Consider the following 17071-nt stretch of genomic DNA (forward strand, 5'->3'; position numbering starts at 1 on the left):
CGCAAACCGGACACGACAAACTTCAAACACAGCCTGGATGGCTGATTAAACATAAACACATCATTGGATCATAGTGGGGTACTTCAACGACGGATGAAAACACATCTGCAGCCGGGCGAATGAGATGCAGCCAGACACGCGCCTGCATCCGTCAGAATGCGGGGAAAGCTCCAGCTATGAGCGCGTTAAAGCCGTCTGCTTGCGACAGTTCGCGCGACCTCAACTCACACCACATCTTGTTTGATAGAAACTACTAACACTATGGCGTCTGGCTGGTTCGGCTCGTCGTCGAACGACCCAAGGCGTCCTCCGGATGTCCGCGTCCAAGTCGCTGAACAGAAACCTCACGATTTTTACTTGCAGCCGGGTTCTAGTGCTTCGAGATCCGCTACGAACCGCTCAGCAGCCTCAGCACCTTCGGCTTACGTGGATACGACTCACTCCATGACGCATGTTCAAAATGCTTCGCTCTTCGATGTAGGCATCTTGAAAGACACGCTTGTCCCTTCGCTCACCCTACACTCCGGCCTGGCTCTCATCGCATATGGGGCTGCACGATACACAGATCGCGTCGAAGCGAAGGACTGGCTCTGGCCAAGCGGTCAGGTTGTAAACGCCTGGTGGTCAGCTGTCGGGCGTCGTCTCGCTCAAGGCTACACGGTTTCCCAGGCCTTTGGTCGTCTGTCGTGGCACGAGCGTGTCATTCTCACGGGTGTTACGCTATGGGGAGGACGTCTCTTCTATCGTATCGCTCGTCGTTCGATCCAGCGAGGTGAGGATGATCCGCGATATGCCGAGGTCAAGAAGGAAGAAGGCTTCTGGAACAGCGCTCTGTTCAAGGTCTTCATCCCTGAGGCCTTCTTCCAGATGCTCATCAGCCTTCCATTCACCGCGCCTTTCCGACACGAGGGTGCCGTCATGACAGGCTACCATCCCTTCGTTCAGATGTTTGCCGTCGGATTGTTCTCTTCCGGGTTGGCCTTGGAGACACTGGCGGACTACCAACTAGACCAGTTCAAGGCAGGGGGCAACAAGGGCATCATGCGCGAGGGTGTATGGAGCATTGTCCGCAACCCCAAGTATGTATTCTTGTTCAAATTCCATACTACTTGCTAACACCTACTAGCTACCTGGGTGACGCCCTCGTACACATCTCATTCATTGTCATGCTTTACGGCTCAGACATGCTTGCTCCTATCGAACTTTTAGGTCCCGCTGCAAACTACGCCTTCCTCCGCTTTTTTGGTGGCGATGCGGAAAAAGAGAAACATCAGAAGCGCCGATACTCTGCTTCCCAACCCGACAAGTTCCGTGAGTTGGAGAAGTTCAGGGCGGATAAGAATGCTTTCTGGCCAAGTGCCGACGAGCTAAGCAACAAGTGGCTATGGACTGTGTTGGGAGTTGGAGGTTTGGGTATCGCGGTCGAGCAGACGCTTAGGGCACTATACTAGGTCTTGTGGTCTCAAGGTGATGAGGCGTCGTTTGGGAGGATCTCCATGCGATAGGACTCAAATTTCTCTGTAAAATATAATTAGCCTGGATAATTTTCACTTGATTCTCATTCCATACCTACATATCTCTACATGTTAGTGGTCTTGAACACTGTCCAGATCGTCTACCTTGACTCAATATTTGACAAGTTTCGCCGGCTAGTCCATCATTTGGAAACTGAGATACGCAAACATATTGACGTTTGCCTACCACAATGAACGTTTGACCTGTCAAACGATACCAGCGAACCCACAAACCTCAGGGCGATGTTCAACCCAACATTAGCTTCTCGCAGCTTCACTCATCTCGACTGGTGCCTGTTCAGATATCTACCATCACTGTTTGAACTTTACATACACGTCGGTTGCAAGTCATGAACGGAAGAGACCTCGCCGGCGTCATCTTCGTAGCTGTATTCCTTCCTCTGTTCATTGTCATCGCTTCTCTATGTCTCTGGTGCAACTGTCGTCTTCAACGTCGAAGAAAGACTCGCAGATCAACTTCGTCACATATAGCTGCGATGCAATTCCCTCATCTCGACTCAGCGCCATTCGATTCGGCGTATTTCTCTCCGCACTTTAAACAACAGTTTAACAATAGTTCCAGGAGATATGTGTCATACAGATACGCTTCCGGTCCTCCTCGGTACTATCCACAAACACACGCCGCCAACCCATCGTATACATCGTTTGTGAGGCAACCGGCCTAGATCTTAGATACAAGGAGCTTGGAGGACAGCGGCAAAAAGAGATGCTGGCTCAGGCAGAGAGGCCGAGAAGGTCATTGGCTCCTAGCTGAGAAACTATGGGATGCATGTCGAAGGCTTGGGATGTACGAAATTCATTGTACTGAAACGAATCCGCACTGGATCGGACGGAGCGAGCCGTTGGCATTTAGAGAGAATGGACCTCAAAAGTCAGTAGCGATCGTGTACAGCTTTCCAAGGCTGTTTTGATGTCTCGATATGCTGTCAACAAACGATCGTTGCAATCAGTATAACTACGGCATGATCAACTTATCTATGTTTAATGAACAAAAAGTAAACTACTGCTGTGCATGCTTCATACTTCTCATCTGACTCAACCTGTTTCAAAATCAGTGTGACTGTGCTCGTTGCAGACATGAACGAAAGAGACAGAGCAGGTATGATCTTCATGGCGGTACTCATCTCCTGCCTTGTTATCGGAGTGCTTATATGCTTCTCGTATCATCGTAGCCGACGTCCACCAATCTATGATTCCCTTTACCATACTCTTCCTGGACCTGGCGGCGGAGGAGGAGGATCCATGTTGGTTCCGACACATGTAACAGCACCCTTACCAGCGCCTGTGCCTGCCAGCACTGCCCCTTCCCATCCACCAGCGGCTCCTGCAACGCCGACCCAATCAACCACCTTTGCCCAAGTAGCAGTACGTGCAGCCGGCTTGCCGACATTCGAGCAGGAACAACTACTTCAGCAAAACGGTGCTATGGGATCGATAGTAACTAGTACAGCATCGATACAATCGTGAGAACTCAGGCTTTGACAACAAGGTCTGAGGATGACATGAATAGAACGGATCAGTCACGGTTATCTTTAGGAATGATCGACGTGACTTTCGCAAAAAGCACCGTAAACGGGTCAAGAACATAAAAGTTCGTTGTATGCAAGAGCAGAAGGATCGATGTCTTGTATTCGCGAGTGCAATTTACAGCATGAAAACAAACTTCTTCCTCTCTCTTCTCGTACTACCACCTTCGTCTAATGGTACACCCGCATATTCCGCACTGCGACCATTGTTCAGCTTACGATTCTCTCTGATCAATACCCACCTCAGTATCGCAGCTAGAAAGCCTACGAAGAGCATGAAAGCAGCACAGATACTCATGCCCTTGACATAGTAAGGACCATCTTCATCTGGAAAGATGCTCGTACCAACCAGTGGACCCATCTGACCGATGATGTTCAGAAGAGCCATACCAGTACCTTTCTTACTATCACTTTCTTGGTTGTTAAGCGTCCACGTGATGATGATGGTGATTGCGCTGAAGAAGCCTGCAGCGGCAGGGTAGAGCGCGATGTAGCGGACCATAGTTTTATCGGATTGCAGGTACCCGGAGACTGCGATAGTACCGTACCCGAGCGTTGCGAGAAGGGAGTGAAGCATGATGAATGTTGAGCGTGATTGTAAGCGATCGGAGTAGTACGCAGTTGTAAGGACGATGACGAAGGCGAAGAGATATGGAGGGGCTGAAAGTCCTTGCGCTGTAATGGACTCCCATCCCATGTCTCGTATGACAGTCGGTAAGAACACAGGCATAGAGCTGAAAGCAACATTGCAGGAGAAGAACATGAGTGCTGTGAGGTAAGACTTCGGATCCTTTAGAGTTTGGAGCACTTCGTGGAAATCGACGTGTCCTCTCCTTCGCCCACCCTGGTACTTCTCCTCTTCCTGGTCTTGATCCTCGCTCTCTTTTTCTGATCTTAGCCTCATTACTGCAACTTCGCGTTGTCGCGGGCTTAGCCACTTCGCCAATCCTGGGCCATCTGGCACAAAATCCCATGCCCAGACCGCAATCAGTACGGACGGGAAGCCTTCAAGCAGGAACAACAGCCTCCAAGGGCTAAGCGGACCATGTTCACCGACTTTGGTGATGAGGTAGGCTAGTGCTCCAGCAAATGATGCTGAAAGGGGGCTGGCGCTGATGAAGAGTCCAGTTCGAAAAGCAAGTTCAGATCGACGGAAGAAGAAGGATAGGTAGAAGGGTACGCCGGGTCCGAATGCCGCCTCGCTGATACCGAGGAGGGCTCGCAGAACGAGGAGGAAACCGAAGGACATTGTGACTGCTTGTAGCGACGCAACTATGCCCCAAGATAGGATACATAGGGATATGTAGATGTGCGGTGGGACGATGCGGTACCTAGCAACATTAGCTGCGCTTCTTTCTTCACTTGCAAAGACTTACATGAGCGTCATCCATTCGAATAGAATGTAAGTGATGTAGAACGCCCACAACAACCACTCATACTGGGTAGAGCTGAGGTTCAGGTCGTCCGCGAGACCAGCTATACGCGCATTGCCAATATCTGTTGTATCCATCAGCATATGTCGCCAGCCCTACCAGATCTGCTTCGCGCACATCTGACGTACATATCACCCATCTGAGCCTCTCCGGAGTAGAAAGTACTCACTCGACCGATCCAAGAAGCTCAACATGTACAGCAAGGCCATAAACGCGACTAGCCTGCGATCAAGCTTCTTAAGCACTGTTCGATCCTCATCCGGGGTATACAGCTCGTAGCTCTGGACAGAGTCTAATGAGGCGCGTCGTGTACTGGGCAGAAAGTCCTCGTCTTCTTCTCCCAGCTCTTCTTTGGATACGGGCTCATCGTGTGGGGTGATCGTTCGGAGTTCGAAAGAGTTCGGCTCATGTATCATGGAAAAGCCATCGGAGGAACGCGAAGAGCGAGCGGAAGGTGTGAACTTGGGCGAGCTTTCATCGGTGCTGTTGGATGCTGGTTCGTGCTGTCTGCGGTGGGAGGAGGAGGGCATGCTTAGATTCGTTTGTCAGAATTGAGCCGCATCGAATAATGAGAGATCACATCGAGCATTATACGGCCATTTACAAAAGGTACGAACTCATTACCAGTGACGGGTCACGTAAATTCGAGGATGTCAAAGCTGTCTCTCGTGAGATGACGCATAGAAGCCCGTGCGCTTCTGTACCCCACAATCGTTACCTGGTTAGCCCTTGTATGTCCTTCCTTACACTTCACTTGATTCGTGGCGTGCTAAATCTGATGTTCTGAACACGACTTGTCAATTTGCTTCAGATGCTTGCAGTCGAGAGCGCAATATGGTACCCGTTTCACACTGTCCCCTAACGCCAGACTACTACGCATGAGCCATGTTATGCAAGCATAACTTTCCGTTTGCAATTCTTGCATTTTGTAATATCACAACACCACCGCCTCCACTATATCGGTACCTTCGATCTTCTTTCCCAGCATACGAAGTGGGTGTCTCAGAGGCGAACCTCCATAACGGAGCGGCTTGTTCACCTCGGGAAGATCGACCAGCGATATATTTCTTTGGCGACATTGATGCATGCATCCCGTTTCTCTGCGTCCCACCATGGAGGCAAAAGCCCTGCGGTTTTCTCGGCATTAGCAATATGCTTCGAGAGTTCTTGGAAGAGGTAACCTGTAATGTACTTGACACTGACGTCGCGGGACCCGTCGCGTGCGTCTACCATGGTCCTGAGGCTACGGCGTTTCGCCTCGTCCCAAGTACGGAAGCTCTCAATTAGGAGCTTGTAGGTTGTCAGCTCGTCTTTGTTCAGGAGAAGCCGGTCGAATCGACCCATGAAGCTTCTTGCGCAAGATTTCTAAAGGACGCACCCTTGTTCAAATCGAATTCAACACCGTCGGAGCCTTCTGTAGGGTCGCAGATGAGGTGGGTGTTGTGCGGATAGACGCGTGCGGGCATTTGTTGCTCAGGCCATTCCTCACCCATGTGGTGACGGGATTTATTGGATCGGTCCTTGTGAACAGCTTTCCAGTGCGCTCTCGGACAGCCTCGAGAGCAACACCGAACCTTCTTACACCCGCCGCAGCATTTTGAGAAGGTTGTTGGTATCTTCAATCTCGTTGCCATTTGAGCATCGAAAAGAGCCTGCTAAAGACTTAGTACAAAGCACGAAACCACCAAAGAGCTTCTGCTTACCTAGAACTGCCATATCATCGTGTTGGCGGTGGGATTTGTTTCGATTGACCCAGGAGTGGAGATGGTGGTGTAGCTGAGTTAACGTAGGTGGCTGATTGGTGTCGGGCTGCCTGTGTCAACACGTGGAGAGGAGTGGAAACCACGTACATAGACGTAGTTTGTCACGAGACGGGCAGAAGAGGTCTGTCTGTAGCAATCAACCGTGCAATCACACCTGCAGGAAGTGACGAAGTCTCAGGCACTTTCTGCTGGTACATTACGCTTCACAAGTCACCAACCTATCCAATGACAGCAGAGATTCGGCCTTACGAGAGTCACCAAAGAACAACATGTGAGACAGGTGAACATAGTGGTTGCGAAAGAATCGCATTCGTACGTATCTCGTCCCTCTCCTATCGTTCCGTGTACCTCTATTCGGGAAGCTTCCAGTCCTTGTAACTCCACTTCTCGGATAAGTGATACTTCTTCTGTTTGCCGTATGCAACCGGTCTCCTAGCCTCGACCTTGCCCTGAAGCATGAAAGTCCTGAAGCGGTCCTTGAGCAGGTTGCCCTCCGGTTTGAGAAGACGTAGAGAGTCGCGAAGCTCATCTGGCAGAACAACCTCGAGCGTGGCCTCTGGTAGACTGAAAAGGGTCAGCAGATGATCGGTGTGTGGAGCATGAACGGATACTTACGGTGTCTTGCCAAATTGCTTCTTCCTCAGCTCCACTTCTTCCCCGTCGTCCTCATCCGCTAGCTCAGCGTTCTTCTGTTCAAGAGCTTGTCGCACAGCTTCCCTCGCCTTCTCCTTCTCTTCTACGCTCTTCGCTAACCTCTTGATCTCCTGCACTTGTTGCTCCTTGGCCTTCATCTTTGCTTCGTGAACCGCCTTTCGCTGTGCTTCCTTTCTCCTCTTGATCTTGTTCCGTTGTGACAGGGATTTCCTTTCTGGTCTCTTCTTCTTGGCCTCCTTGTTCTCGTTATCACTGAAACCTTCCCACTCACTTTCCCAGACGCTCTCCTCGCCCGAGTCGGATTCCGTCTCGGCGGCCGCTCGCTCCATAAGCTCAGCCTCTTCACGAGCCTCCTGCAGGCGCTTCTTCTCAGCCTCGACAGCCTTGTCGGATTCGCGCATAAGCTCATTCTGCCAGTCTTCCAACAGGGGGTTGTACGACTTTCCACCAGTGGGTTTGCGGACTGACGGGATGGCTTTACCGGTCTTTGCCTGGGAGATGGGTGCGTGCTTAAGGGTCTTCGGCTCGACCTTGGGCTTCTTCTTCTCCAGGTAACTAAATCGAGGATCTTCCTTGACCTCTTGTACCGCCCATGGGTCGTAAGCAGCGTCACCAGTCTGCACGACGTCCTTGTTGACCTGCTCGCCTCCGTACGCGATTGCCCTTAGCCTGTCGTATTCCTTGCCTGATACCTTGGCCTTCTTTCTCTTGCCATCGTCGGCGATTTCTGAAAGTCGCTTCCTGGTGGAGACGGCGGGAACGGCAGAACGCTTGGCGAGGATCTCGTCGACTTTGAGAGGCTTGTGTCGTTTCGCGACTTCTTTTTGGATTTCGGCAGATCCGACTATATCGACAGCGAAAAGCTCGTCTGCTGTCTTTTCAGAGATGACACCACTGTAGAAGCGTTAGTAGGTTTGTCGTGTGTACAGCGAGATTGAAATGTACCCTTGGATGATCTGATCGCGCACGTCTTCTAGGCCAGACTGAATTTGCGTAACATCGACGTTCTTGCGCCAAGCCTTCTTGCCTTTGCGACTCGGCTGCTTGTATTGCGCGGGTGCTGCTTCGGTATCCGCCATTATGTCTCACGGTCGCTGTGTCTGAAGTTGTGGGGTTGTTGGCTGTCGCAAAAAGTTCGACCCAAAATTCCGACCAGCAAAGCGGCGCACGGGCTAGATCCACTTGAGACCCCTGCAGCCTCTCGGTAGTCGGTGTTGGCCGCCCAGGGTGCAAGGCCTCCAGATTCGACCGACACTCCTATTCAAACATCACACCCCCACCAAGCCACACGGCCAGAAGATTGCTTCTGATACTCGTGGATAAAACATTTTGAGGTTTTTGCTTTTTACGAAATCTTCACCTTTTCTTCACAATGGCGCAGTCGGGGTACTCAAACCCGCTCAAGAAGTTCAAGTGAGCTGTCCTCCGCGGCGGAAACCAACTTCGTATACTAACCGGCTGTAGGCTCGTATTCCTGGGCGAACAAAGTGGTATGCATACCGTCGCAAACATAGTATTTTGGGGCATGTCTGTTAACCTCTTCTCACAGTGGGAAAGACGTCTCTCATCACCCGCTTCATGTACGACTCGTTCGACAACACGTACCAAGCGACAATCGGAATCGACTTTCTGAGCAAGGTATGCTCTCCGTGAAGTGAATGCAGAACCATGTCCTTGTGCAACGACTGACTTCCATCCGCAGACCATGTACCTCGAAGATCGAACCGTCCGCCTGCAGCTCTGGGATACCGCCGGCCAAGAGCGATTCCGCTCTTTGATCCCCTCGTACATCCGCGATTCTAGTGTGGCTGTGGTTGTATACGACATCACAAACAAGAAGACATTCGAGAACACAAGGAAATGGGTAGATGATGTAAGAGGCGAGCGCGGCAACGATGTTATTATCGTGCTTGTAGGCAACAAGACCGACTTGAACGACAAGCGCGAGGTTACCACAGCCCAGGGTGAAGAGGAAGCCAAGAAGAACAACTTGATGTTTATCGAGACTAGCGCAAAGGTCGGTCACAATGTAAAGGCGCTGTTCAAGAGGATTGCGCAAGCGTTACCGGGTATGGAGGGCGAAGGCCAACAAGGGCAGAGTCAGAGTACGTCCAGTTGTACACATTGCGGTGAATGCCATGCTAATCCAGGGTCCAGTGATTGACGTGAACATCAACCCCTCGCAGCCGCCAGCAGAAAACTCGTGCTCGTGTTAGACAAGACATGGCCATGCGGCAGTCAATTCGGTTCATTCGCTTGAGAGCGTACTGTAATTATTTGGGATGATTTGCAAGTCTGAGGAAGTCATTGTCAGCAAGGCGTTCAGGCATACAGGCATGGGCTGCATGCATCTTAACGTCGAACACGTAATCTGTAGTATAGCAGTGCGTACCCATGCGTACCACTGCATGACGTCAATGGAGAGATGCCGAGTGCTGTTTGGATTGTATGCATTGGAAGCCCACATCTATGCCAACGCCCGCCCCAGCCAGATGAATCACGCTCAACCCGAACGCCGGCCGTGGAACCGACCGACCGCGCTGATGCTGATACGTATACAAGAATATTACAGAGGGTCGTCATCAGGTGGAGAGGGGTCCAAAAATGCGTGCTGAATTCATCGAAGTGCTATCGTCGAAGAGTTTTACTCGAGGTCGCCTGCCGAACCAGCCTCAGACGGCGTCTTGCTGCCGCCAACGGGGATTGACGTGTCTACTGCGATCATCTCGGCGAGGATGTCGAGAACAGGCTGCCGGGTGTTAGCGAATGCTTGGTATACGATAGCAAGCAGCAACTTACCTTGGGCACGGTCTTGTCGTAGATGTTGATCAATTCCCGCGGGTTGGGGTAGACCTTCAATGCGCGGTAGAAGCATAGCGCTGCCTCCACGTTATCCGCACCTGCCATAGAATTAGCACCACGGCCTACCAAGACGGTCAAACTTATGCCATACCCTTCTGTACCATTCCCTCTCCCTGTGCAACCTCCTGCATAAAGTACGCCTCCACCTCCTCTGGGTCCTTGGGGAAGCCTTCCTCGTTTGCCCGCTCTACCGCCTCCCGGATAGCCTTCTTCTGCTCGGCGCCCTGTGCCTCGGCCTCCTCCTTGGCCGCCCGCTCTGTTCGCTTCGACTCCTTCTTAAGCTGCTTGCGGAAGCCGGGGTCGTTTCGTCGCTTGTAGTCGAAGTAGGCGGCATATGCGAGAAGGCCTGTTACGATGGTGCCGGCGCTAATGACCGCAATGGTCGACGGTTTTAATGACGAGTTGGACATGGTGGTGGTGCAAGTTGCGGGTGTGAAAAGCGCAATCAGGCGAGGACAGAACAGATATACCCCTCGGAAATGGCGGAAGGAGATGGTGGTGATGTGGTGTGGTGTTTAACTTTTTCGACAAGTTCAGGGAAGGCACGATTCAACAAAGTGGGCCCAAGCTCACACTCGAGACCGCGGCTACATGCATGGGTGATGCGTCCCGCTACCTGTCACCATTGCACGACCGTCAGCAACCACACTCCCTCGCTCTTTTACCACAGCATTCCGTGTGTCTTGCAGGCAAGATGTCGGAAAAGCAAAAGGGTATCTCTCTCCGCAAGAAGCGGGGGGACAAGAGCAAGAAGAACGCGCCGCCGCCCACCATCAGCGCGCCGCGACAGATAAGTGCGCCTATGCCCGCGGGCGTCGCTGCTGCTTCACTCCCCAGCTCTGGACGCCCTTCAAACGAATCCAGCCGCTCGAGGACCAGACAAGATGTTCCTCAATCACGACCGCAGCGACCCGATAAGACGGCGGACCTGGTCAAGAGGAGGTACTCCCAGAAGATTACGACGCTGCCCGGCGACTTTGGCAATGGGGAGCCTATGCCGCAGATGCCAAAGATGCCGGCTCAGTACCGAGAGAAGAGTCAGACGAGAGAGGGACGGCCGCCTGGAAGCTCCAATGGGCGGGCATTGCAGGTTGACCCGCGGGCATTGAGAGACCCCAACCTCGAAGTAGAGCGATGTGAGAACTATTATGTGGCGGTGAAGTCAGTGACTGGATACTGACTCGCATAGATGTATCGACCATCCTCGCAGACGCCTCTGAAGCGGACATCAACCGCTACCAGGACGAACTGCGCAAGACGAAGCACCGTACATCCCTCGACCTGCAGCACAACGTATACCAGAACCGCACACAATTCATCAAAATCAGTAAAGAGGCCGAGAAACTCAAAGGCGAAATGCGAACACTTCGTCAGTTGATGGCTGACCTGACGACTACATTGGAACAGACGGCTTCAGCGACGGGCGCAAATGACGCTGCAAGCTCCCGAAGAGCCAACAGAAGTTCAATCGGAGACCTGAATCAATTACGTGCAGGTCAGCTACAGCAGCTTTACAGAGATGTTGAGGGTTCGCAGAAGTATCTACCACCTATTCCCGGACGATACATTGTGTGGAAATCGACGAGATGGTTTGAACTGGACTCTGCGACTCTCAAGGCGAGACGAAGAGTGAGACTACTGCTACTGAATGATCATCTCCTTATCGCATCGGAGAAGAAGGCGCGCAATGATGTTCCTGGTCAACGTGATGGCAACAGAGCGAATATGGAATTTACAGCTCAACGATGTTTTCCGTTGCAAGATACCCAGGTGATCCGGACACCAGAAGAACGCATCATCATACGTGCTGGCTCTGAGTCTTTCACGTACGACACCAAGAAAGAGGATAGCGGCGACAAGTCTGCTTTCGTTGCTACCTTCCGGAAAACTAAAGACGACTTGCGCAAGAGCCAAGAAGCGGATGTGCAAGAGAAAGACCGAACGCAAGACTCCTACAACCACCTCCTTTCACGCGACCCTGCTTTCATGAACAGAACGGAGCTGTTGGATAACCTCTCTGACGGCATCAACAACGAACAAGTCAGTACATTTATCGATATGGATGGGCAACAGCGCAATATCCGGTGGGTAGAAAGTCAACTGGACGATCTAGACATTGAGATTGCGCTTCAACACTTCCAAGAAGCTGTCCTGAAAGTCGATCGCCTCAAAGCGCTTGCGAAGAATATCAAAAGCAACGAGATGGCCAAGACGATCGTCACATATAAAGTCAACGAACGTGCTGCAAAGCTAGCCAACGTGTTGGTCAAGCACATGGTAGAGCACAACAACTGGTTCACGTCTGTTAGGCAACATGTCAGCTGGGTCGTCCAACTAGGTTTCGAAGATCGCGCACGAGAAGCTTATCTGGAAGCTCGCGGTAACCTTATCAAGACTCGCACACGGTATGTTTCCATTTTTATCATGATCGACGTTATTCACTGACTCTTTCTAGGCAATGTATATTCGAAGGCAACCTCCCCGACTACATTTTCCAGACTTCCTACATCTATTTCACCATCATCAAAAACACCGTCGACATGTATCAAAAGTGTTTCCCACAACAGCTCATGTCTGCGTGCGTCAAGTGGGCGAAAGAGCACATTGATCAATTCAACATACTATTGAAGAGGCAGCTGAGTAGCGTGGATGAAGGCGGCAATGTGTGGAACGAGTGCTTGAGATTGGCACACGAACACGCAGAGATGCTGAGGGAGGTCGGACTGGATTTCACCGAGTTGGTCGGGAACGGGATCGGGGGACAGGATGGTGAAGATGCACAAGGTCCTGTAGGATTGGGTGTGTCCGCATAGGCATGTTGAGAGTGCGGTCCACAATCGAATGATGCGCCCCAGGAATCTTCATTGCTAGCAATTGGTGCACAACGCAGTGTATTGTTGATATGGTACTAGCGTCCTTTGTGGCAGCAGCTTACACCTCTCATAGTCAAGGCCCACCACTCCTGCCCCATCTGTAGCTGTTTCTCACTCTCACCTAGACTTCTCCAGACTCCTCCTCACGGCGAATCCACTTGACTCTGCAGAAAAGGGCGCTAATCATGTTAGTGTGTCGCTTGTTGTCGCTGCCTTGTGAGAGCCCGCCTTCACCAAGGGAATGAGGGTTTATATCTGATTTGTCTGTCTTTTGTTTCTCTCAGTCCTACAGCCAACAATCAAGCTAGGGACTGCAACAACGATACTTCGACCTACGCCATTAGCATCAGCCAGGAAGCATTCGCATCCAGAAAACTTTCAAAAACAACATTCAAGATGCCATCTGAAGCGGAAAACATCAACTATCTCTACTTGGTGCTGACCAACGATGGAACCCCTGTGGTAAGCCCCACCGTTTCCTCTTGGAAAAAAAAATATGAACGAAGGCTTTTATCGCTATTCAACTGATCTAGTCTTTTGTATCATATACTACTCCATATGCTAACTCACGAAAGATCGATTGGAACGCCGTCTCCGCCGCACTAGACCTCAAGAAAGGCGCTGTCACAAAGCGATGGTCGCGCCTCAAGCAGGCTATGGAGAAGAACGAGGTTCCCGGAGGTACCACGTATCAGTTTCTATGGCTTTGTGCCAAGCACCACACGCGAACTCAAGTGAGTACCGAATTATCTCAGCTGCATTCTTCGGAGTGCTAGGATTGCTAATAGTTTCGTAGCCACCGAACTGGAATGAGATCGCAGCCGAGGCCAACACCACCTCAGGAGCCGCATCGAAGCGCTATTCACGGATGAAGAAGGTCTTTGAAGAGAATGACACAGCACCAGGTACCATTTCGCCTGTTGACAACTCTCCAGCTAAGGCCAAGACTACCCCGAAGTCTACTTTCAAGAAGTCTCGCACGTCTGCCACTTCGTCCGGCAGCGACGTTGACGACACCCAGATCACGCCGTCTACCAAGCGCAAGCGTGCGTCACCAAAGAAGAAGGTCGCTCCCACCGAGGACGAAGCCAAGTTCAAGCCCGACCCGGAGAACGAGGACGACCAGGAAGAGCTCCTGGAGCCCAAGCCCAAGCGTACGAAGGTCGGAAAGAACAACATCAAGGTTACCCCTAAGCTTAAGCTGAAAGGCATTGTCAAGAAGGAGGACACCAACGAGGACGGTGAGGACTCTTTCTTCGACGCCCAGGAAGATCTCACTTGTACGGAAGAGGCTGGAGAAATCGACCACGATAGCTACGCCGTTCATGACCGTAAGTTGCCCTACCCTTTGACATTTCAGCATCTCAACCAACGTACTGAGGATCTATTAGCGGAGCCATCTGATTCCCTTGAATTCTGCCATGGCTTTATCTGAACTGCGTACGCCAGTTGAGATGGACTGTATCAACGATTGCGCCCAATGTACTTGCCACGCCAAGGACATCGCTAACTAGCTTATGAGCAGGGACTCTAGAATGGCTCAGTCACAGCGGGTAGAGCTTGAGGAGATGGTCGCTATCACGGATTGAACTTTTCTCATCTTTGCGAGAAGCTTGGTGAGCTTTCTTCAGGTACATTTCACGAAGTTTAGCATTGGCTTCAATAGAGTGCATGGCGAGGGCGTCAATTGTGTTTGAGCGGAAGATTCCAGCTTTAACTTCTGACGGGGGAAAAAAGGTGTTAGGTCTCTGGGGGTGCTGATATCATGTCTTCTTCCATGCGTCTGATGTAGCTTAGCCGCGATTGTTCTCTAATCATGGTGTCAACACCAGTTTTCCAGTTGTCTTCCTGCCCTCGATATCCTTCGTTGCCCTTACAATCTCGCTCAATGGGTACACATCATGAATCTTGACATTTAGTCCGTCCTTTTCGATGAAGTTCCACAACTCCTTTGCCGCCGTCTGAAGCTCTTCGCGGGTAGCGATGTAGTTGAACAGTGTAGGGCGGATGAGCTTGACGTTCTTTGCTGACAAACGACTGGATAGTGTGTCAGCCACAAATTGACACGGATGAAATCGGGAAAACTTACGCAAGAGCGAAACCCTCAACCGGTCCTGACGCGTTACCAAACGAACACATTGTGCCCTTTCTCCTCACCACAGCTAACGAGCTGTCGAAGGTGGACTTGCCAACTGAGTCGAAAACTGCGTGTACGCCCTCGCCTCCGGTAATTTCCAGCACCTTCTTGACAAAGACATCCCGGTTTTCCTCGTGATATTCTAGTAGCACCTCTGCGCCATTTTGCTTTGCCAGATTTCTCTTCTCCTCTGTGCTGGCTGTAGCAATGACCCTCGCGCCAACCGCCTTCAACAGCTGACATAGCCACAAGCCGACACCACCAGCTGCAGCGGTGACGAGGATCCAGTCGTCCTTCTTGACTTCATACGCATCGCGGATCAAGGTTACAGCGGTTAGTGCCTGGAGAAGCGAAGCAGCGGCTGTCTTGGTAGAGATTGAGTCAGGGAGAGGGATGGTGTAGTTCGCGGGTGCAGCAGTATATTCCGCATATGCTGATTGACCCATGTAAGCTACGCGCGTGCCGGCTTTGAGATCAGAAGGTGCATTGGGTCCGACGGAGGCAATGGTTCCAGCGCCTTCGCGGCCAAGAATATAAGGGAATTGCGGAGGCTTGTAGACGCCTGAGCGGAAGTAGCTGTGAATTTCCATCAGCACTTTCTCTTAAAATTCATGGTCACGTAGTACTCACGTGTCGATGTAGTTAATGCCAATAAACTCGTTCTTGACAAGCACCTCGCCCTCTTTCGGCTCAGGAACAGGTACGTCAGTCTTGTACTGCAAGACTTCCGTGCCACCAGTTTTCTCAATGAAGACGGCTTTCATAGTCTTTGGAAGAGATGACATGGCTCTGATGCTGGGTGCTCTCGGAGCAATCTGTGAGTTGATGGCTGAAAGTCGTGTTGTCGATCTGGAAAGTAAATCTGCAGAGCGGAGAAGATGTGTAGCCAAAGTCATGGATCACGAGAGACAAGTGAAGGGTTTACTCAGCTGAAGTAGGCTACCTAAATAGAAGCATGCTCGTTGATGATAAATATCCGCGGACACGGCATTAATTCCGAGTGTTCAGCGAATGACAGCCCCGCTCCCCGCACACGTCATTATCATCTCCATTCGCGACTTCCTTCCATCAAACACGGCAGTCGCAATTGCTCTCGCGTGGCTTACAATCGATTGATGCTGCATCGGCCGTCACTAAGATGTACTTCCTAGGGCGTGCCAGCATTATGCTATCTTGGCAGGGCGCGTTTGTGTACAAGTCAAGGGCAATACCAAGCCCCTGCAAGTATGCCATGTGGGTATTGCCCGCCGTTTATCGGAATGCGTGGTAAGCAGCAGCTGCATCGCCAACGAGAGGCTTCGCGAATGACCCTGAAAGTCTTCGTGGGTTTTCCCTTTTCCCCACCAAGCTTGTAAATACGTAGACCACATGTTTTCACACCCCTGTAACCCTTTTGCAGAACCTCCGATGAAAACCGACGTCCTCAATGCTCATTGTTACAATTGTGCTATTAAGAACTTCTCATCGCTTCTGCACAAAGACTGTGCTATAGTATCACAATTTCTGGGCTTTGTGCTGTCTTCCCGTGTGCCGCTTCGTCTGCAGACGTCGGCCACGTGCTTCTTCACCAGGATCACTGGAGAATCAGTCCTTTCACCTTTTATCCTCACCACCAAAATGTGCACATCCAGAGGAAGCTCCGAGTGAGATAGAATAAGCTTATTTTTGGATGCGAGCCATGACGCATCCTTCACCACGCCGTTAGAACTTCCAATATCGACTTTCGTTGCTCTCCGCGATACTACTATCTCCCTCTCTTTATTCACACATTATCAACTCTAATCCAAAACCCCAACCTTATCTATCGCCGGGAAGATACTTGGCGACGTGATCAAGTATACGACAAAGAATTTTGCAGAGGACTTCACGAGAGTTCCGACTTTAATTATCCCATTCAATTACTACCACCTCGATGAACCCAAGAGTATCGCATATGCGCCATTGCCTGGAATTTGGAACTTCCATAAGCCCACTGTCAATCAAAGATGAGAATCTGGGAGATGCGGGAGTGGAGTAAGGCCATTGGAGAGTCAAAGAACAGATTTGCGAAGTAAAGCAGACTTCATTGCAACATCGTAAATGAGGCGAGCTACTTGTTCGACGACTAGAGCCTGGTGACTTTCGAATCGCAGAAAACCTACAAGGTGAGATAGCGAACGCGCTGTAACTTTTGTATGTTCGATAGATCTATCGCAGCCTCCAGGATTCCTTCTATAGCATAGTATCTTATCTCCTGTTATCTGTTGCTTCGAGAAGCGAAGTCATCCGCTCCTTCTCTTTCATCGCAC

At 51.0% G+C, this 17071-nt stretch overlaps 9 protein-coding genes across 9 annotated transcripts; 4 read left to right on the forward strand and 5 right to left on the reverse strand.

Moving 5' to 3' along the window:
* Positions 1 to 261: 261 nt before the first annotated feature.
* Positions 262 to 1451, forward strand: ALTATR162_LOCUS6305 (uncharacterized protein; the record flags this gene model as incomplete). The annotated part of the gene is made up of 2 exons (XM_043313926.1): positions 262 to 1079; positions 1127 to 1451. 2 exons carry the CDS (start codon positions 262 to 264, stop codon positions 1449 to 1451), a joined length of 1143 nt encoding a protein of 380 aa, XP_043169861.1.
* A 1728-nt stretch (positions 1452 to 3179) lies between these two features.
* ALTATR162_LOCUS6306 (uncharacterized protein) lies at positions 3180 to 5024 on the reverse strand (the record flags this gene model as incomplete). The annotated part of the gene is made up of 4 exons (XM_043313927.1): positions 3180 to 4392; positions 4438 to 4558; positions 4612 to 4658; positions 4708 to 5024. 4 exons carry the CDS (start codon positions 5022 to 5024, stop codon positions 3180 to 3182), a joined length of 1698 nt encoding a protein of 565 aa, XP_043169862.1.
* A 505-nt stretch (positions 5025 to 5529) lies between these two features.
* On the reverse strand, positions 5530 to 5987 carry ALTATR162_LOCUS6307 (uncharacterized protein; the record flags this gene model as incomplete). The annotated part of the gene is made up of 2 exons (XM_043313928.1): positions 5530 to 5784; positions 5835 to 5987. The coding sequence occupies 2 exons, from the start codon at positions 5985 to 5987 to the stop codon at positions 5530 to 5532; spliced, it is 408 nt and encodes a 135-aa protein (XP_043169863.1).
* Positions 5988 to 6607: 620 nt separating this feature from the next.
* Positions 6608 to 7990, reverse strand: ALTATR162_LOCUS6308 (uncharacterized protein; the record flags this gene model as incomplete). Its single annotated transcript, XM_043313929.1, has 3 exons — positions 6608 to 6821; positions 6873 to 7805; positions 7857 to 7990. 3 exons carry the CDS (start codon positions 7988 to 7990, stop codon positions 6608 to 6610), a joined length of 1281 nt encoding a protein of 426 aa, XP_043169864.1.
* Positions 7991 to 8283: 293 nt separating this feature from the next.
* ALTATR162_LOCUS6309 (uncharacterized protein) lies at positions 8284 to 9127 on the forward strand (the record flags this gene model as incomplete). Its single annotated transcript, XM_043313930.1, has 5 exons — positions 8284 to 8324; positions 8376 to 8401; positions 8461 to 8549; positions 8614 to 9016; positions 9069 to 9127. 5 exons carry the CDS (start codon positions 8284 to 8286, stop codon positions 9125 to 9127), a joined length of 618 nt encoding a protein of 205 aa, XP_043169865.1.
* A 428-nt stretch (positions 9128 to 9555) lies between these two features.
* On the reverse strand, positions 9556 to 10183 carry ALTATR162_LOCUS6310 (uncharacterized protein; the record flags this gene model as incomplete). The annotated part of the gene is made up of 3 exons (XM_043313931.1): positions 9556 to 9660; positions 9711 to 9811; positions 9865 to 10183. The coding sequence occupies 3 exons, from the start codon at positions 10181 to 10183 to the stop codon at positions 9556 to 9558; spliced, it is 525 nt and encodes a 174-aa protein (XP_043169866.1).
* Positions 10184 to 10467: 284 nt separating this feature from the next.
* Positions 10468 to 12586, forward strand: ALTATR162_LOCUS6311 (uncharacterized protein; the record flags this gene model as incomplete). The annotated part of the gene is made up of 3 exons (XM_043313932.1): positions 10468 to 10909; positions 10963 to 12178; positions 12229 to 12586. 3 exons carry the CDS (start codon positions 10468 to 10470, stop codon positions 12584 to 12586), a joined length of 2016 nt encoding a protein of 671 aa, XP_043169867.1.
* A 456-nt stretch (positions 12587 to 13042) lies between these two features.
* Positions 13043 to 14081, forward strand: ALTATR162_LOCUS6312 (uncharacterized protein; the record flags this gene model as incomplete). The annotated part of the gene is made up of 4 exons (XM_043313933.1): positions 13043 to 13108; positions 13222 to 13380; positions 13443 to 13977; positions 14038 to 14081. 4 exons carry the CDS (start codon positions 13043 to 13045, stop codon positions 14079 to 14081), a joined length of 804 nt encoding a protein of 267 aa, XP_043169868.1.
* A 379-nt stretch (positions 14082 to 14460) lies between these two features.
* On the reverse strand, positions 14461 to 15568 carry ALTATR162_LOCUS6313 (uncharacterized protein; the record flags this gene model as incomplete). The annotated part of the gene is made up of 3 exons (XM_043313934.1): positions 14461 to 14683; positions 14736 to 15359; positions 15414 to 15568. The coding sequence occupies 3 exons, from the start codon at positions 15566 to 15568 to the stop codon at positions 14461 to 14463; spliced, it is 1002 nt and encodes a 333-aa protein (XP_043169869.1).
* Positions 15569 to 17071: the final 1503 nt, after the last annotated feature.

This window comes from Alternaria atra (genome assembly GCF_907166805.1).
Source record: "Alternaria atra isolate CS162 genome assembly, contig: 25, whole genome shotgun sequence".
NCBI lineage: Eukaryota > Fungi > Ascomycota > Dothideomycetes > Pleosporales > Pleosporaceae > Alternaria > Alternaria atra.